This window comes from Melozone crissalis, unplaced genomic scaffold, assembly GCF_028551555.1.
Source record: "Melozone crissalis strain CALT ecotype California unplaced genomic scaffold, PUWL_Pcris_2 ptg000032l_1, whole genome shotgun sequence".
Taxonomy (NCBI): Eukaryota; Metazoa; Chordata; class Aves; order Passeriformes; family Passerellidae; genus Melozone; species Melozone crissalis.
The window spans coordinates 2,210,986-2,230,385 of NW_026535810.1; the positions used below are offsets into that span (position 1 = coordinate 2,210,986).

General features: G+C 58.6%; 3 protein-coding genes across 4 annotated transcripts; all 3 read left to right on the forward strand.

The window, feature by feature from the left end:
• The first annotated feature begins 3,848 nt into the window (after positions 1 to 3,848).
• On the forward strand, positions 3,849 to 8,736 carry LOC128940239 (membrane primary amine oxidase-like). Of its 2 annotated transcripts, none has more exons than XM_054281576.1 (4): positions 3,849 to 5,415; positions 7,155 to 7,440; positions 7,628 to 7,757; positions 8,312 to 8,736. In XM_054281576.1, the coding sequence occupies exons 1-4, from the start codon at positions 3,849 to 3,851 to the stop codon at positions 8,594 to 8,596; spliced, it is 2,268 nt and encodes a 755-aa protein (XP_054137551.1). In that variant the 3' UTR covers positions 8,597 to 8,736. The 2 variants fall into 2 exon arrangements, with proteins under 2 accessions (XP_054137551.1, XP_054137552.1); XM_054281577.1 differs by having other exon boundaries at positions 7,155 to 7,358; positions 7,627 to 7,757.
• Positions 8,737 to 9,857: 1,121 nt separating this feature from the next.
• Positions 9,858 to 13,053, forward strand: LOC128940252 (membrane primary amine oxidase-like). Its single transcript, XM_054281594.1, has 4 exons — positions 9,858 to 11,427; positions 11,514 to 11,799; positions 12,480 to 12,609; positions 12,751 to 13,053. Exons 1-4 carry the CDS (start codon positions 9,858 to 9,860, stop codon positions 13,051 to 13,053), a joined length of 2,289 nt encoding a protein of 762 aa, XP_054137569.1.
• Positions 13,054 to 16,498: 3,445 nt separating this feature from the next.
• On the forward strand, positions 16,499 to 18,723 carry G6PC1 (glucose-6-phosphatase catalytic subunit 1). Its single transcript, XM_054281578.1, has 5 exons — positions 16,499 to 16,728; positions 17,178 to 17,287; positions 17,594 to 17,702; positions 17,910 to 18,025; positions 18,209 to 18,723. The coding sequence occupies exons 1-5, from the start codon at positions 16,499 to 16,501 to the stop codon at positions 18,721 to 18,723; spliced, it is 1,080 nt and encodes a 359-aa protein (XP_054137553.1).
• Positions 18,724 to 19,400: the final 677 nt, after the last annotated feature.

The window sequence follows — 19,400 nt, forward strand, 5'->3', positions numbered from 1 at the left end:
GGGACAGGGGCACACATCTCTTGCTCCTGGCTGCTCCCTGTGTGTGGTACCCAAGGAGAGGCATCTGCCCTGCTCTCCCCAGCCACAGTGCCCTCTGCTCTTCTGGGCATCATCCTGTTCCTGCCTTCCTGCTGGGGCACAGAGGCCTCTCCAGGGGCACTCAAAGCTTTCCTGAGTGTCCTGCAGGGCTGCAGCCCCTCTGAGCCAGCAGAGGGTGCAGGGTTTGCTGCCTGTTTGGGGCTGTGCCCGTTGCTGCCCAGCAGAGGCTGTGGCTGCCCCGGGAGCAGCTCCAGACGGGCTCTGGCTGCCCAGGAACAGGAGCAGCCCCTTGTGCAGGGAAGCTCCTGCAGTGTGGGAAAGCCCTGCAGGTGCCTGGCCCATGCAGGGAGGGGGCACTGGGCTGCACACACATCCCAGGGCCAAAGGGAGGACTTGCTGGCAGGATTTGGTGTGGTGCAGCATGAAGGGCTCCTCCTCACCACAGTCAAAAAACCTGAGCTCCCAGGGAGCCATGAGAGGATGGAGCATGCAGGACAATTGTCCTGGCAGGGAATGAGGTTCATCTGTGGGAGCAGCTGCAGTGTGCAGCTTCACCCAGCCCATGAGACATCCCAGCTGAATGCAGGGGAGGAGAATAATCCCTCAGCAGCTGTGGGCAGGCACAGGCACTGCCAGCAGCACAGCTGGAGTGCAGGCAGGGTCAGGCAGGTCCCACTGTGGTGCTTTGCATAAGCTGACCCCTGAGGTGAGGCATTGGGAATGGGAGCTTTCTAAAGTCTGAGCTCTGCTTTGGGGCTTGCTCAGACCTTGCTTTCCTGACTCTGTTTAGGAGTATTGGGGTTTTCCTCCTGTGCCCTTTACCCAGCTGTCACAGTTAATTGTCTCTGAGTTTCCCCAAGCCAAAACCTGTCGCATCTGGTTTGGGTTTCAGTAAATTTCAGATGCTATTTTTGCCACCTCTACCTTTCTGTGTGCGTGAAAAACAGCACTCCCCTCTCCCTTGCTGTGTTTGGGGAGCGTGGGCAATTTAGCAAATATCAGATGGGCAGTGCCTAAAAGCAGCCACGAGACAAAATAAAACATGAGTTTAGCCAAAATAGCCCGAATAAAACATGGGGAGGATGTGAGTTCTCCATGGGATGTGGGTCAGTGATGGGGACTGGCATGTGGGCAGCAGTACGTGCACTGAGCAGGTCATAAACAAGTTACAAGTTACAGAGACGTGCAATTTCTCTAATTCTAGGTTAGCTTTGAGCTGCTGCAGGCTCCTTTTGGAGAGCAATTCCATGGTGTGTGTGGCCCCCAAAGATCTCCCATTGCTTTCCATCAGGCAGCTATTGGCACAGGTTCTGGCTCTGCAGACTTAGTTAATTACTCCTCAAACTCCTACTGCAAGATGAAGGTGCATTTTAGGGCTGTTTTTATTCTGAAACAGCTGGAAAAGTCCAGCAGAAACAGACAGTACTAAAAACCTGTTATCAGACAGGGCCTCCATGGCACAGGCTCTGCAGTGCAGAGAGCTCCATCCTTATCCAGCAGCCCTGGGGTGTGTGCTGTGGCTGCTTTGCCATGGGGATGTCAGTACAGATTAGGGTTTCTCTTTCTTTCCAAGCCCCCAACATGCAGAGAACCAGGAGTGTTCCCACAGTCTATTTCTGGATTTCTCTCAGCCCAGCTGCAGGGTTGAGTTGTGATTTGTGGGGCAGGAAGGCCTGTGGAGTTTTCCTAAACTACTGCTGTGCTGCTTGGAAAGGGCCCTGCTGTAATTGCAGCCTGAGCCTGAGTGGCTTTGAGGAGCTGCAGATGCAAACCCAAGGGCAGAAGCCAAACCTGAGCAATCTCTTTGTGTGCTTCTGAAAGGAAAGGTCCACTGAGCTTTGTCCTGCAGCCATGGGGGTTCTGCTGCTGTCTCACCTTGGCTGTGCTGGTGTTTGTGGCAGCAGAACACTTGTCCTGTTCCTGGGAGGCAGCAGGGATGTCCTGGCTGTGCTCCAGAGCTGGACCAGGACAGCAGAGCTGCTGCTCTGTGCCCCAAACCTGACCCAGGACAGCAGAGCTGCTGCCCTGTGCTCCAAGTGAAATGGGCACCATGTTCCAGGCCCAAACCAAAAGGGAATTTTTCTTCCAAGCCTCATCCCAGGTAATCCTTGAAACCTGACTGGAAATCCGTGCTGCTTTGCCTTGTTTGGGGTTAGACATTTGATTCTGCTGCTGGGAGCTGATGAGAGCAGGTGTTTCTGCCACTGTGGCTGCTGTGTCCCATGCAGCCATGGCTCCTCTTCTCTTTTCTCTTCTCTTTTCTCTTCTCTCTTCTCCTCTTCTCTTCTCTTCTCTTCTCTTCTCTTCTCTTCTCTTCTCTTCTCTTCTCTTCTCTTCTCTTCTCTTTCTCCTTTCTCCTTTCTCCTTTCTCCTTTCTCTTCTCCTGTGCTGTCCCTGCCCATTGCTGTGTCTGTACAGCAGTGAGCCCCTTTGCTGGCTCTGTGGCCACATGAAGCAGAGCTGAGGCTCTGAGGCTCTCCTGGCTGCTGAGGCAGAGCCCTGTGTGCTGGCACAGACAGGCTGAGTGTGTCCCTGGCCTGCACAGCTGCAGCCTGCCCTGAGGAAGGCTCAGGCTGCCAGTGGTGGTGAGGATGATGGAGTGTGTCCCACAGCAACGTGGCCCTGCTGCCTCCCAGCCTGGTGGATGAGCACAGGGGGGCTGAGCCAGGCAGGATCTGCTGCAGAGGAACAGCCAGGGGCTGGTGGGTGCTGTGTCCCATCAGGAAACTGATGCAAGGAGGAGAAGACAAGGGTGAGGTGAGGTGAGGCTGGCAGCAGGAGTGGAAATATTGGGTTGAATCTCCAGCCTTGGTTCTCTTGGATGCCTTGTCCTGCTCAGCACCAGCTCTGGGCCTGGAGCCAGGCTGGTGAGTCTTGTCTACCCCGAGCATCTGCTGCGTGGCAGGAGGGAGCACCAGGTCCTCCTGCTCTGCCAGGGCTGTGAGCAGCACTGTGGGGCTGCAGGGAATGTCCTTGGGGTGGCACAGGGCAGATGTGGCTGCCCAGCCTGGGCACTGACAGCAGGCACTGCCCTCAGACCCAGGTTCAGGGACCTTCTCTCCTTGGGGGAACCTCTAGGAAGCTGCACCTCAATTTATCTGAATTGGAGGCAGAGACAAAGGCTGGGTGATCCTGTGGCAGTGCAGTGCTGGGGATTCATTGGCTCAGAGCTGTTCTAAGGGCTGGTTGTTCACAGCACCTTGGTGCCTGATTCTCATCCTGAGCTACATCTCCATGCCTGCCAAAGTTTTCTACTGCTACACAGGAGGATGTGTTCTCAGAAAGGCTTCCATGTGGAAGACTGAAAAAAATGAAATAAAAGTAACTCCAAGCTTGGAATGGTGTTGCCAGGGGGAATGTTTACAAGGAAGCAGCCTGATAAACAAGGAAAATCGGTGACTTGTAAAGAGGTGGAATTGTACAGTGTGGCAACAATTCCCAGCTTGTCAGAGCCTCACAGTGGTCACAGCCACCTCAGGCTGGCTGCAGAGTCTCCGTTTTTACAGGCAGCCTCAGGAAAGCAGGCTGGACCGAAAAAGCAACGGAATTATGTGGAACTTGTCTGAGTCACTGACCCTACATCTCCACAAGTTCTTTCAGGGCACTGCCATGAAGGAGGACCGGAGAGGCTGCAGCTGAGAGGAGATCTGCCCTTTCTGGTCACCAAGGGTTTCAGATCTCCTCCCCTAGCCTCTCCCAGTCTTTTGTACTTTCTCTGCTAATCCATCCAGTGCAGCATACACTGACAGAGGCAGGAGCTGGAAAGCCTGCTCTGAAAGTCTCTGAATGCTGCTGGACCAGCCGCAGGCATGAACTTGAAAACCGTGCTCATCCTGCTTGGTCTGGCCTTAGCCACGATCTTCGCTTTGGTCTGCGTGCTGCTGACCAGGGAAAGGAGCCCCAGGACGTGCCAGAGCCTTCCCCCGGAGCAGGAGGACACAGAGGACGGGCAGAGCCTGGTGTTTGCCGACCTGACAGCCGAGGAGATGTCGCAGGTGGTGCGGTACCTGCGGGGCCACCTCGGGGTGCCGCTGGTGGAGGCGTCGCGGGCCGAGCCCTCGGAGAACTGCATCGCCTGGCTGGACGTGCAGGTGCCCGCCAAGGCCGAGGTGCTGCGGTTCCTGGACTCGGGGGGGGCCCGTCCGCCCCGGGAGGCTCTGGCTGTGCTGTACTTTGGGCAGCAGCCGGAGCCCAACATCACCGAGCTGGTGGTGGGGCCGCTGCCGGGGCCGGCGTACCATCGGGACGTGACGGTGCGCAAGTACGGGGGGAAGCTGCCCTACCACCGCAGGCCCGCGCTGGCTGTGGAGTACAAGCAGATCGGGCGGTTCCTGAAGAGCCAAGTGTTCCCCTCAGCTCCGGCTTTCATGCAGCAAGTCATGGAGTATGATGGAGCCAACCTTGCCACCGTGACGGCTGCTCCCCGTGGGTTCCAGTCTGGGGACAGGGTCACCTGGTTTGTCCTGTTCCAGAATGTGAGCGGGTTCTTTCTGCATCCCGTGGGGCTGGAGGTGCTGGTGGACCACAGCAGCCTGGACATCTCCCAGTGGGCAGTGAGCAGGGTGTTCTACAACGGGCAGTACTACAGGGACATGGTGCAGCTGGAGAGTGCCTACGTGCAGGGCCGGGTCAGCGTGGAGAAGGTGAGGAGGGCACCGAGGGACGGGGATTTCTCCTCCATGAAGCCTCGAGCGCCCGCGGCCGCGCCGTTCCCGCTGCAGTTTGAGCCGCAGGGTCCCCGCTACAGAGTCAGGAACAACCGGGTGCTCTTCCAGGGCTGGAGCTTCGCCTTTGGCATGAGCGTGAGCAGGGGCCTGCGGCTGTTTGACATCCGACACAAGGGGGAGAGGGTTGCCTACGAGATCAGCGTGCAGGAGGCGCTGTCCGTGTACGGCTCCAACTGCCCGGCGGGGATGTCCACCCGCTACATGGACGGCAGCTTCGGCCTGGGGCGCTACACCTCACCCTTAGTGCCAGGGGTGGACTGTCCCTACCTGGCCACCTTTGTGGACACAGTCTCTCTGTCTGACGGCCTGAGGCCCAAGAAGAGGAAGGCTTCGCTCTGCATCTTTGAGCAGAACCTGGGCTCGCCTCTGAGGCGCCACTACTCCAACCTGCAGTCGCTCTACTACGGGGGGCTGGTGAACTCGGCTCTGGTGCTTCGCTCCATCGCCACCGTGGGCAACTACGACTACGTGTGGGACTTCATCTTCTACCAGAACGGGGCCCTGCAGGGCAAGGTGCAGGCCACGGGGTACCCGAGCTCATCCTTTCTCCATGGGGATGGCCTGAGATATGGCAATAGGCTCTGGGAGCACACCCTGGGTACAATACACACCCACTTTGTCAACTACAAGGTGGACTTGGATGTGGGAGGTAGGTCTGGATCTTCTTTTAATGTCTGCCATTGTTCAGACGTTTGGGTTGGATAATTAAAGAAAAAGTGAGTCGTGAAGTGAGCATGATAAAAAATCAGGGGCTAGGATTTGGTTGAGGCATATCATTAAGGAGGGGGGAAACCCTCTTTGTTTAGCTTAAAAGGCTAATGCTTTGGTGTTTGCCTCCTTGTCCATACATTCCCTAACAACTGACATCAGAACTCTGCTTCTTTGTTCTCCTAACCTCTTCTTTCATTGCAAAATTATTTTTCAACACATAAAGCAGTCTGTCAAGGTCACTGTGTGGAAAGCAGTGGGAATTTCTGGGAGCTCTGTGTTCAGCTCAGGGAAAGTATGAAAGGTAGCAGCTGAAAAATGTTTGTGTTTCCTTGAGGCCTCCCGTCTGGCACGGGGTGTGTTGCCATAGGCACGGGCGGGCAGACGGGGAGGTGGCCCTGTCTGAGCACAGCCACAGTGAGCCTGCTTTACAGAGCCTGCTGCTGCTCCTGGCACTGCTTCTCCCTTGGGAGCATCCTCCTGGTGTCTCACTGCCCCATGGAAAGCAGGGCAGCTGTGCTGGTGCTCCTGGGGCTGAGCTCCTGCAGATCCCTCCCCTTCTTCTCTTGGGGGAACACTCAATCCCGAGTTGTGAAGCCACTGCAGCCGCCCAGCGAGGTCCATGTGCAGCCACAGTCCGGCCGTGGATGTGTGCACAGGGTTTGGAGCCCAGGAGCAGCCCCTGCTCACAGCGAGTCCTGGAAGTGCAGGGATGCTCAGCCTCAGGTGGTGACACCACTCTGGTGCTTCGCTCCATCACCACCATGGGCGACTACGACCACGTGTGGGACTTCATCTTCTACCAGAATGGAGCCCTGGAGGGCAAGGTGCAGGCCACGGGGTACCCAAACTTATACAGGTTTTCCTTCGCACTTGTGGAGCAGAATGGTGTGCTTGCAGTGAGGGGGTGGCAGAACTGCAGGAACAGGGAGAAGGGACATGAAATCAGGCTGTCACTGTTAATACTGCCAGCAGCAGTAGAAGTTTTGTTCATGTGAGAAAAAGAAAGGAAAAGAGCTCAGCTGTGCCTGGATCTTCTTCTGTGGGGCTCAGACCTTCACAGACCACAAGTTCAGCTCTGAAATGGTTTTTATGGAAGCTGAGAACTCACATGGTAAAGGACCAGAACACAGAGGGGTTTAATGGTGGGACAGGCAGGAGGTTCTGAGCAATAACCCCTCTGCCAGAACTGCACAGGCACTGACCATCAAATGCTCTTTGCCACCTCATCCCCAGGTTGAATTTCTCCCGTTGCTCCAAACCTTGGGCCCATGTCCCTTCTTTGTGGCAGGGCCTGAGAGCATCCAACACTGCTCTTGTCTGTGATGTGCAATGTGTGCAGCACCCTGGCTGCTCCAGGGGCCTCCACGGTGCAGGATGAGCACTCACAAAGCTCATGCTCTTGTTAATTAGGCTGTGGAGGCAAACAGGGAGGAAAATGGGAGGCAAACCTGTTGTTCTGCCCTGGGGTGAGGCTCATCCCTTGTCCCCTCTTGTCTCTGCTGCAGGGTGGTGCTGCCCAGCCTGGACAAGTGTCCAGCCACAGATGCACACATGGCATGGGGAGCTGCAGAGCTGCTCCTGGGCTGCTCAGGGTGCAGGGAGAGCAGGCACTGTGGTGTCCTTGGGGAGCTGGGCACTGTGGGGACTCTCCTCAGTGACTTTGTTTTGGCTTCACAGGGGTGAAAAACTCCCTCATGGCCCAGGACATGGAGTTTGAGATGGCCCAGGCTCCCTGGAGCCCAGAGCAGCAGATAGAGAGGCCACGGCTCACCAGGAAAGTCCTGGATACAGAAGACCAGGCTGCCTTCCTGCTCCACTCCAAGATGCCCAGATACATCTACTTTGCTGCCAACAGCAAAAACAAGTGGGGCCACCAGCGTGGCTACAGGATCCAGATCACCAGCTCTGCAGGGGACCACATCCCTGAGGCCAGCTCCATGGAGAGGGCCATCAGCTGGGCAAGGTCAGGCTGCTCTGCCTGGCAGGGCAGGTTCCAGAGAGCCCCTCAGCCCTGCCAGCTGGGAAGGATTGCTGGATGGCCCGGATGGGAGGCACAGGGAAGCACAGTTCTGGGCTCTGCAGGCTTTCAGGAGTTGATTTAGCTGTGCCCTGCCTCGGGGGGCTGCTCCCCTCTCTTTTCTTGTCCTCAGGTACCAGCTGGCTGTCACCAGGAGGAAGGAGGAGGAGCCCACCAGCACCAGCATCTACAACCAGAACGACCCCTGGACGCCCACTGTGGCCTTTGCTGACTTCATCAACAACGAGACCATCACCAATGAGGTGAGCTGGGGTCCCTGGGCTCAATGTGACACCCAGCCAAGGCTCAATGGAGCCCCAAGGAGCAGAGAGACTCCAGCACCAGCCCCGGGACAATGGGCCCAGCTTTGGGAGCACAGTGGGTTTGGGCATCCCCTTCTCTGTGTGTCTGCTTGGTCCTTTGGTCAGAGAACACAGAGAGTGTGTGCAGAGCAGAAGTTTGTCTCTCCCTGTGGAGAAATGCTGGCAAAACATCATGAAAATGTTGTGAGGCCATGGAGGCCAAAGCAAGGGTCCTTCCACTGGGTGGATACCTGCAGCCATGGCTGTGGCTGGGTTGGACTCAATGATCTTAAAGGTCTCTTCCAACCTAGAAATTCTGTGGTTCTGTGGCAGGTCTTTGGGGAAGGGAGGAGCTCTTTCCCAGGACAGGGGAGCTGGGTGTGTGGGAGCGCAGCTGGCTGGTGCCCATTGGGGTCCCCCTCCTTCCCTTCTGTCCCTCCCCACTGCCCCACGTGTATTTTGGCCACTGCTGCTGCAGCTTCTGAAGTAACCCTGGGCTTGTGGCTCTTCCCTAGGACCTGGTAGCCTGGATAACTGCTGGCTTCCTGCACATCCCTCACTCTGAGGATATTCCCAACACCGTGACCGTGGGAAACTCCGTTGGTTTTCTCCTGAGGCCCTACAACTACTATGACCTGGACCCCTCTATATACTCCCAGGATGGTGTGTTTTTCACCAGCGAGCAGGACTTTACAGCATGTGAAATCAACCCTCTTGCCTGCTTGCCCAAAACTGCCTCCTGTTTGCCAAACTTCCCCCCGTTCACTTTTGATGGTTTTCGAAATATGAGCAGGGTTTAATGCTACAGAATGGTGAGGAGATGTGGGCAGAGACACCAGGCTGACTGTTCTGTCTCCAGTTTTCAGCTTTTTAGTGAAGTTGTCTCAATTTTCAGTTGTCCAGTGACTTCACGTTTTATCATTGCTTTTGAAATAGTGCTCTTGAAAAGGGAAACATGATTTTCCTACTAGGATGTGAGATGGAAGTCTGTGTTATCTATTAATTCTTGAATTTGAGTCTATTGCCAGGGGAAGGCCAGGAGAGAATCCTGTTCCTCTGCTGTAGAAGCAAGTGCTGTGTAGTGCATATCTCAGGTTAAAATAATGAAAATGGTGCTGGTCCAATGCTCTCAAGTGTCTCATTCTTACAGCAGCATCTCCTGGGGGGTGGTGCTGCTCTCTGCCATCTTTCCTGTGCCCACAAACCAGCCCAGTGTGGCTCTGGGTGTTGTCTGGGCACGGGGATGTCCAGCTGGAGGGATGAGCTGGGGTGGATGTGGGTGCTGGCACCAAGTCCTGTGGCTGCTGTGGGGAGGTTGGGTCATGGCCAGGACTGGTTGTGGCTCTCAGGCCCTCAATGCTGGGCACAAGGCAGGGATCTGGGCAGGACCTGGCAGGAAGGGGTTTTATGGCTTTAATGGTTTCACCTTTGATGGCAGCTGGTGATGCAGTGCCACTGCTTGTTTGCCAGGCTGGGCTCTGGTGCCCCTGTTCCCCTCCTCACAGCCCTGTCTGTGCCAGGCTGTAACTCAGGACCAGTGGGCACCTTTGCAAGGTGACAAAGCTGTCCCCTCCCTGCTGGCTGCAGGACCATGGGGATGTTGGCAGCAGCAGTGATGGCAGAGCTGTGTCAGGATGTGTTTAGCACTGCTGTGCACAGGGAAGGTTTATCTCTACAGCCTGCCCAGCATCTGTGGGGTTAAGAGAAAGGGGAGAAGTGAGAATGTGCTTATTTCCCCCAAACAACTGCATCCATCCTCTCCAAGCTCTGCAGTGTAGGATCTGGGACCTAAGGGGAAGGACAGATGTACAAACATTACTTAAAATGATGGCCCTCCAGGGAAGCAGAGCATAGTTGCCTTTTATGGTTCCCAGAAAATGCTGGCAATGTGTGAGAACGTCCCCTTGCACCCTCCCTGCGAGTTCCAGGGGCTGCTCCCTGCTGAGGAAACAGGGGAGGAAAATAAACCCAGCCCCTTGTTCTAGTGAGTGGCTGGCAGGATTGCACAGCTGGAAACGTGTCCTGCCAGACTGAGAGAGAGCACTCAGTGCCTCAGCAGGCATGAGCCTCAAAACCGTGCTCATCCTGCTTGGTCTGGCCTTAGCCACGATCTTCGCTTTGGTCTGCGTGCTGCTGACCAGGGAAAGGAGCCCCAGGACGTGCCAGAGCCTTCCCCCGGAGCAGGAGGACACAGAGGACGGGCAGAGCCTGGTGTTTGCCGACCTGACAGCCGAGGAGATGTCGCAGGTGGTGCGGTACCTGCGGGGCCACCTCGGGGTGCCGCTGGTGGAGGCGTCGCGGGCCGAGCCCTCGGAGAACTGCATCGCCTGGCTGGACGTGCAGGTGCCCGCCAAGGCCGAGGTGCTGCGGTTCCTGGACTCGGGGGGGGCCCGTCCGCCCCGGGAGGCTCTGGCTGTGCTGTACTTTGGGCAGCAGCCGGAGCCCAACATCACCGAGCTGGTGGTGGGGCCGCTGCCGGGGCCGGCGTACCACCGGGACGTGACGGTGCGCAAGTACGGGGGGAAGCTGCCCTACCACCGCAGGCCCGTCACGGGCAGGGAGTACGCGGAGATCAACGCCCTCATCCACAGGGAGCTGAAGAAGGCGCCGCTCTTCCTCACCGCCTGCTGCGACTCCGACGGCACCGACCTGGTCACCCTCACCACGGCCCCACGGGGATTCAAGTCTGGGGATCGTGTCACCTGGTTTGTTCTTTTCCACAACGTGGCTGGCACTGGTTACTACCTGTCCCCGGTGGGGCTGGAGGTGCTGGTGGACCACGGGGACCTGCAGGTGTCCCGGTGGCAGCTGCGCAAAGTCTTCTACAACGGCCGCTACTTTGCCAGCACGGGGGATCTGGAGCAGGAGTTCGTGGCTGGTGCACTGGAGGTGGTGAGGCTGAAGCAGCCCCAGGCTGATGCAGTGCTGGGCTCAATGAAGCCCCGGCGCCCTCCTGGGCCCCCGGCCCCGCTGCAGTTTGAGCCGCAGGGTCCCCGCTACAGCGTCAGGAACAACCACGTCACCTTCCAGGGCTGGAGCTTCGCCTTTGGCATGAACCCCAACACTGGCCCGCGCCTCTTCGACATCAGGTACCGTGGGGAGAGGATTGTCTATGAGCTGAGCCTGCAGGAAGCCTTAGCCCTGTACGGCTCCAACTGCCCTGGGGGAATGTCCACGCGTTACCTGGACGGCAGCTTCGGCATCGGCAGGTTCTCCTACGAGCTGGTGCGGGGCCTGGACTGCCCCTACACGGCCACCTACGTGGACAGGCACTACCTGGCAGAGACAGACACTCCCAAAACCAACCAGAACTCCCTCTGCATCTTTGAGCACGACTCTGCCCTCCCTCTGAGGCGCCACTTCTCCGACTCGCAGTCCTTCTACTACGGCGGGCTGCGGAGGAACGCGCTGGTGATCCGCGCCATCTCCACGCTCATCAACTACGATTACATCTGGGATTTCATGTTCCACACCAACGGGGCCATGGAGGTCAGGGTGCACGCCACGGGCTACATCAGCTCCTCCTTCCTCCATGGCCGAGGCACTGACTATGGCAACAGGGTTGGGCCACACACGCTGGGGACGATGCACATCCACCACATCCACTACAAGGTGGACCTGGATGTTGATGGTAGGTGTGGCCACCTTTGTGCATGGCTGTGGTTTATTGTGGTCTGGGGTGCAGGGCTTGAGAGGGTTTTCTCTTCTGCTTCACAGGGCAGCTGAACTCCCTGGAGAGCCAGGACATGGAGTATGAGTTTGTCAAAGATCCCTGGAGCGCACAGAACACCATTGAGCGGCCGCACCTCCGCAGGGAACGGCTGGAGAGGGAGGATGAGGCAGCATTCCCTCTCAATGTCCCCCTGCCCCGCTACCTCTCCTTTGTCAGCCCCAACCCCAACAGGTGGGGGCACCCACGCAGCTACAGGATCCAGGTCATCAGCTTTGCTGGGAAGCACCTGCCCACCAACAGCTCCATGGAGCGCTCTGTCAGCTGGGGCAGGTGGGTGCCAGAGTCATGCTGAGGCCTCAGCAGCTTCTGCTCCTGGTGGAGGGAGGTTCTCACCCCTGGGCAGGCCTGCAGCAGGCTGCAGGGAAGGGTTAAACAAAGGGTTAAAGCAAACATGAGTAGCTTTTGGCTCTGAAATTTCCTTGAGCTGTTGCTCAATAACATCTGCTCATGGTAGGTCACAGGCAGGAGTCTGACCCCACGTCAGACTAATTTAGAGCAGCCCCATGTGTTTTTGCCTTTGAGGGGCAGTAGGCTGCAGAAGGAATTCCTAAGGGGAGCAGTGGCATTGCCAGGCTGTGATACCTTCCCACGAGGACAGAATGGCTTTTGGAAAGTGCTTGGGATCAGCACAGAGCAGTCCCAGTGCCAGGGTGAGCTGATGGAGCTCATGCTGGGGATGTCTGTGTGGGGCAGGAGCAGCTGTGGCTTAGGGGAGTGCACTGGGCATTGACTGGCAGCATTTGCACCTGGATCCATCCGTGTCCCACCCATACTGGAAAAGCCAGAGGCAGCAAGGGAGTCCCCACAAAGCTTGGAGATGCTGGGCTGCTACCCATCTCTGCCCTCTTGGGCCTTTCCCTCCCCGCCCCAGGGCAGACTGGGGATGCCCAGCCCCAGCTTGGCAGTGCCATGGCTGGCATGGACAAGCCCCTGTGACCCTGTGCTGGCAGGTACCAGCTGGCTGTCACCAGGAGGAAGGAGGAGGAGCCCACCAGCGCCAGCGTCTACAACCAGAACGACCCCTGGACGCCCACTGTGGCTTTTGCTGACTTCATCAACAACGAGATCATCACCAACCAGGTGAGCTAGGCTCCCTGGGGTGGGGAGAAGCTGAACTTTGTGGGTTCAGAACCTCTGCTCCTGTCCCAGAGCCAACCTGAGCAGCTGTGGGCTGGCAGAGCCCTGCTCAGCCTGGGTGATGTTTTTGTTCCTCTTCTCCAGGACTTGGTGGCCTGGATCACTGTGGGGTTCCTGCACGTCCCTCATGCTGAAGACATCCCCAACACAGTGACCGTGGGGAACAGCGTTGGCTTTTTCCTGAGGCCCTACAACTACTTCAGCGAGGACCCCTCAGTGGATTCCCCTGACAGTGTGTACCTGAGCAGTGAGCAGGATGCTGGGGCATGTGGGGACAACCCCCTCGCCTGCCTGTCCTCTGCTGCCGCCTGTGCCCCCCGCCTGCCCCCCTTCCACTTTGGGGGCTTCCTCAACCTCAGCCTGGCACCGCCCCTGGGGGGGCTCTGATGGGCCAGGGGCGGCTGGGGGGGCACTCAGGGGGTCTCTGTCCCACACAGGAGCTGCCCCACCCTGCCCAGGCCGTCCTGTGCTCGGGGTCAGGTGTTGGGAGAAGCTCAGTTCTCATTTCAGCACTGCAGCAAGGGAGGACCCAAAGCCTCTGAAAAGCAGCGCCTGGGAGTGATTTTATTTCACCCTGTGAACTGTGGGGTGAACTCCCCTCCTCTGGGATGGAGTTTCCACCTCCTGCCCATCCCTGGTGCACACAGGGGACAGTGCCGGCCACAGCACAAAGCTGCAGCTGCCCCTGGGGCTGGGCTCCAGCCGAGGTTTTGCCCACAGTGGCAGCAGTGAGTGGTGTGGAGCTGCTGTGGAATGCCCCAAACCTCCTCCCCGGCCACTGCAGCACCAGGGCTGGCTCTGCAGAGGGAGGTGCTGCCCTGGGCTCGCTGGGATGCTGCTGGAGGAGCCCAGGCTGAGCCTCTGGATGGGCACAGCCCGGGCTGGGCACTGCCCTGTGTGTGCCCTTCCCAATAAACGGGCACTCTGTGCTTTTCCTGAACAAACCCCTGGCTGCTGCTCTGTCTCCTGCTGAAGCCCTGTTAGGGAAGGTCCTGGCTCAGCTCTGAGGGGCTCCCAGGCTGTGGGGCAGCCCCAGAGCCTGGCACAGTGCCTGGCATGGCAGTGTGGGCTGTCCTGGCCATGCTCCTGGACCCTGGTGCTGGCAGGAGGTTCCTGCCAGGGAATATGGAGCAAACAGGGCAGTTAATGTTTAACACTTGTTCTGAGCTGTGTTAATCAGTTCTGGGCTTGGCTGCTGCCCAGCCTGCTCAGCCCCCCTGTGTGGGGACCCTTGATTCCACACCCCCAGCTGCATGTGCAGCCCCTCCCCACCGTGCCAGGCTGGCATGGGGACACCAACGAGCTTGGAGAGGTCAGTGCCACCCCTGGCACATGGCAGCAGACACCAAACACTCACCAAAGAGTCCCTGGGGGCACGGTGGGTGTCCATCCCCTTGTTGTAGTGGATGGGTCTGTGCAGAACAGGCTGAGAGGAGATTGAGCTGCCCCAAGAACATGGTGAGAGGGGATTGGGGAGCCCCAAGAACAGGCTGAGAGGGGCTTGGGCAGCCCTCATGGCCGTGGATGTGCCCCTGGGAGCCAGCTCAGCCTGCTGCAGCACACGGGAGAGGGGAGGGGAGCAGGGGGCAGCTCAGGCCATGGCTCAGTGTGGCCTGCGGTGGCCCCTGGGTGCCCAGGGGTGTGCCCAGAGCAGGAAGGTCGTGCCCAGCCCGCTCCCTGTGCCCACACGGGCGGTGCTGACGCAGTGAGCACGCTGCCACGGCCCAGCCTGGACCTTGCAGCTGTCAGGGAACGTTCTGGAGCAAGCACGGGCTCTCCACGTGGCACGTTCAGCCCCCAATGGTGCTGTGCTGACCAGGGCTGCACCCAGAGCTTTGGGAATCACGGGCACAGCGCGTGCCAGAGAGCAGCTGGGCCACTGCAGGCACACAGCTGGGCACAAACTGGGTTCCCCCAGTCCTTCCATGGAAAGCCAGCCCATTTTTAGTGCACATCCCTGCAGGGCATGAGCAGGGCCCTGAGCAATGGTCAGAGCAGCCAGAATGCAGAACCTGCAGTGCCCACACAGCTCCTGCTGCCCTGCCCTGCCCCAGCTCCTCACAGGGATTTGGGGCTGGGGATTTACCCACAGGGCAGGGACCGTGTGGACCCTGGCACCTCTGGCACTGTCCTGAGCAGTGGCATGTGCACCTGGCACTGCACAAACACACTGGGGTACTGGGCTGAGCCACTCTGTCCTTTGGCTGCTCCCATCCTGCCCTCTCCCCACTATGGCTCCAGTTTTCCTGCAGTGACATTTTCCTAGAGGATTGGAGTGCTGGCCCCCATCCCCCAGCACCTTTTGCCCCATTTTCTGCTGTGAAATCTCCTGGGAAGGATTTCTTGCTGATGGTTTCAAAATATTTTTGGAACAGATGCCAAGTCTGCTGCATTCCTTCACGCTGGCCAAAGCCTCTCTCAGCTGAAGACCCTGGAGTGAGCTGATGGGGGATTTGTTTTGCAAGAGTAATTCAGTTTCTGTGCAAACTCCTGTTTTGTTGGGGTGTTTTTGCAGGTCAGGAGCTCAGCCCAGGGTGTGGGACCACCTTCCTTGGGTGCAGCACAGCCAGGCTGGATGGTAGATGCTGTGTCTGTGGCCTTTCTTTGCCTGCTTTCCTCCCAGGCCATATCCCAAGGACAGAGGTTTGCTGGTGCTGTGCCTGTCAGACCCCATGGCTCCCATGCATGGGCAGAGGGGCAGGATGGGGCTGTAACTGCTGCTGTTTGTCAGCAGGACTCAGAACTGGACACAGCTCCCTCCCAGAGACAAACAACACAGGGCAGGGGTTCAAGGATCCTGCCATGAATTTTCTCAGGAGGGAGATAAGTGATGCATTTCACTGGCTGTTGATCATTAATGCCTTGCTGCCTGCTCAGCTGTGCTGGGTGCTGCCTGGGCACCCTGTGCTGCTGCTGGGTGACAAAGATGCAGTGCCAGGGACAGCACAGTGCAGCTGGGGTGCAGGGGATGGCCATGGGCACTGCAGGATGAGTTCTGTGTTGGGCTCTGCGCCCACAGCTGGGGTCTGGTGGGGCAGGAGGGATGAACCCAGTGGAGAAATGCAGTCCCTATTTGCAAAGGTCCTTCAGCTCCCCATTAGCGATCAGAAGAACACAACTGGCAGCCAGGAGCACCCCAGACCTGGCTCTCTGGGACTGCAGGAACCTCCAGGAATGGCTTTGAAAGTTTCCCATTATGCAAAGTTAAATTAGCCTGGCAAATGAGGAGAGGGCAGGACAGTCTGCCCTGTGCTCCATGCACCCTCTGCATGCTCCTGGGCATCCTCACCATGCTCTGGTGGTGGTTCATGAGGGGATGGCAGAGAGACCAGAGCAGTTGTCAGCCCTGGCCATGGCAGCTCTGCAGGACTGTCACACAGAGTGTGGGATCACGGAGCAAGGGCTGTGGGTCAGTCAGAGCTGCTGTCAGTCAGATCAAGGGCTGTGGGTCAGTCAGAGCTGCTGTCAGTCAGATCAAGGGCTGTGGGTCAGTCAGAGCTGCTGTGCTGTTGTGGGTCAGTCAGGGCTGCTGTGCTGCATAGCTGGAGCAGCCAGGGCTGCAGGATCCCCCTGAGTGAGGGGATGGTGCTGGGCTTGGAGCACTGCTCTCCACGTGCCCTCCAAACCCGTTTTCCCCTTTTACGTAAGCTGTTCCAAACATGTTTGTCACAACCCCCTGGTGATGTACCTTTGCAAAGAGTGCTTTTGGGTCCAAAGATCAGTGCTGGGACAGTGACCTGCCTGCTGCAAACAGGACCCTGCAGAGTATAAAACCCCAGTGGCACAGTGGAGCAGGGGACAGCCGGAGGCACGCCGAGGGCAGCGGGGGAGGATGGAGGCCCACATGGACCTCCTGCATGATGTGGGCATCCAGACCACACACTGGCTGCAGCAGCGCTTCCAGGGCTCCCAGGACTGGTTCCTCTTCATCTCCTACGCTGCTGATCTCAGGAATGCTTTTTTTGTCCTCTTCCCCATCTGGTTCCACTTCAGTGAGGCCGTGGGCATCAGGCTCATCTGGGTGGCTGTCATTGGAGACTGGCTCAACCTCGTCTTCAAGTGGTGAGTGGCCCTGAGCCAGCACTCCCACCTGTGCTGGCACACCTGCACTGATGTGGGTGCTCTCAGCCCCAGCTGGGCAGTGACCAAGGTCACTCCTCCCCAAGCCATGCAGGAACAGCTCTCCCCCTCTGCTCCGAGCAGGGACGGAGCCTCCTGCAAGCAGAGCCTCCCACCAGCCAGGGCTGGTGCTGAGTGGGGGGATCTTCACAGAGCCCCTCAGCACAGGAGGCGATATTGGCTTGCTTCCAGGGTGTTCCTGCTCTCAGGGCTGGGGATGGGGACATGGGCAGGCAGTGTTGGCTGTCAGAACCAGGCAATCAGCTGGGTGCTGTGTCTGCCAGGATGCCCTGCACCACTTGTGGGTGCTTTGCTTCTTCCATCTCTCAGGACAGATCTAAAGCTGCAGTTGGGCCCTGGACCTCCATAAACCCCTTCTCTTTTCTTTTCAGGATCCTTTTTGGGGAGAGACCGTACTGGTGGGTCCTTGACACAGACTATTATGGCAACAGCTCTGCACCAGAGATCCAGCAGTTCCCTCTCACCTGCGAGACTGGCCCTGGTAGGGTTCCCTGAGCCATGGCAGGGGCTTGCAGCCAGGGGCAGGGGGTGCTTGACCTGAACAGGCAAAGAGGGGGTGCTGGCCTGGTGCTGGCAGCCTGCAGGGAGCACCCAGCCCTGCACAGCTCCGCAGAGAGGCTGCAGTGTGCTGGGGACACTGGCTGTGCCTGCAGGGGAAGGAGGCAGGGCAGCCCCTGCACAGAGCACACCTTGACCCCTGGTGAAGCTGTGGTGGCTCGGCACAAACCCCTGTGGGTGCTGAGCTCTGGCCCGTGCAGAGCCTGACCTGGCTCTCTCTTCTTGCTAGGGAGCCCATCTGGCCATGCCATGGGTGCAGCAGGCGTGTACTACGTGATGGTGACAGCCCTTCTTTCTGCTGCTGGGGGAGAGAAGCAGTCAAGGACACTGGGATACTGGTAAGCTGAGTGCCAAAACCACCTGTGCCAGGCAGAGGTGGCTCCAGCACTGACAGGCACAGCCAAGCCCATCGAGGTGCGAGGCTGTGGGCTTGCAGCATGGGGACAGGCTCAGTGACAGCCAGGCATTGTCTGGAGTACGTGATGGCAGTGCCATGGGCAGTGCAAGCTGGCCCTGGCACCCACATGGCCACCTGTCCCTCACAGGGTGCTGTGGATGGTGCTTTGGATTGGCTTCTGGGCAGTTCAGGTCTGTGTCTGCATGTCCCGAGTCTTCATTGCCGCTCACTTCCCGCACCAGGTGATTGCAGGGGTGTTCTCAGGTGAGTGCACCAGAGGCCCCCTTGGTATTTAATTCCAATACCCCCTCCCTGTCCCTGCAGCACCAGCAACACTGTGCTGGAACTGCAGCACTGACCTGACCCCCCCTCCCTGTCCCTGCTGCACACTGAGCTGCACTGCAGCACCTGCAGCACTGACCAGTGCTCCCACTCTGTTCCTGGCAGGGATGGCTGTGGCCAAGACCTTCCAGCACGTCCGCTGCATCTACCACGCCAGCTTCCATCGGTACCTGGGCATCACCCTCTTCCTCTTCAGCTTCACCCTGGGTTTCTACCTGCTGCTGTGGACATTCGGCGTGGACCTGCTCTGGACGCTGGAGAAGGCACAGAAGTGGTGCAGCAACCCTGAGTGGGTGCACATTGACACCACTCCCTTTGCCAGCCTCCTCCGTAACCTGGGCATCCTCTTCGGGCTGGGGCTGGCCCTCAACTGCCACCTGTACCAGGAGAGCTCCCGGTTAACGCAGGGCCAGCAGCTGCCCTTCTTCCGCCTGGGCTGCATCGCTGCCTCCCTCCTCATCCTCCACGTCTTCGATGCCTTCAAGCCTCCCTCCCACGTGCAGCTGCTCTTCTACGCCCTCTCCTTCTGCAAGAGCGCGGCCGTGCCGCTGGCCACCGTGGGCCTCATCCCCTACTGCCTGGCCCAGCTGCTGGCCACACGGCACAAAAAGGCGGCCTAAGGCACCCCAGGGTGGCTCAGGGGCAGCTGCCAGGCCCTGGGGGCACCTCAGCCACTGGTTTGTACTGGGAGCTGACAATGGAGGCTGGGCCGGTGGTGCTGCTGGGTAGCTCCCACAACACGGACCCACAGTGCCAGTCCCACAGTGCCAGTCCGGCTGGGCTGGCTGGTGGCACAGAGAGAGAGCCCTGCATGCCCACGACTGCCCTGCTGTCCCTCCTGCACCCACGGCTGGGGGACACCTGCCCAGGACCCAGCAGCAGCAGCAGCAGTGAGAAGTCCTGCACTCCCTTGCAGCTCGTGGGGACAGCCCACCTTGTGCTGCAGGGCTGGGGACAGCACCACTGGCAGCAGCGCTGTCACCTCAGCGTGCTGAAGAGGCAGCTCTGTGACAGGAAGGACAGACTGACATGGAGATCGAGTGCCAGTGTGGGTGAGGGACCCCCAGCCCTGGGAGGACGTTCGGTGCTCACCCCTGTGGTCAGTGTGGGGGGCACACAAGGACTGCATGGAGCTGGGCACATGGGGGGGCTGGGGCTGGGCACAGGAGGTGTTTGATTAAAGATGAAGGTTGTTTAGCTGGAGAGTTTGAGTGTCCTGCTGGCCAGCACCATGGGATGGGGGATCAGCTCCTAGAGGCAGGGTTGTGCCATGGCTGCAGGTGGTAGAGGAAGGACA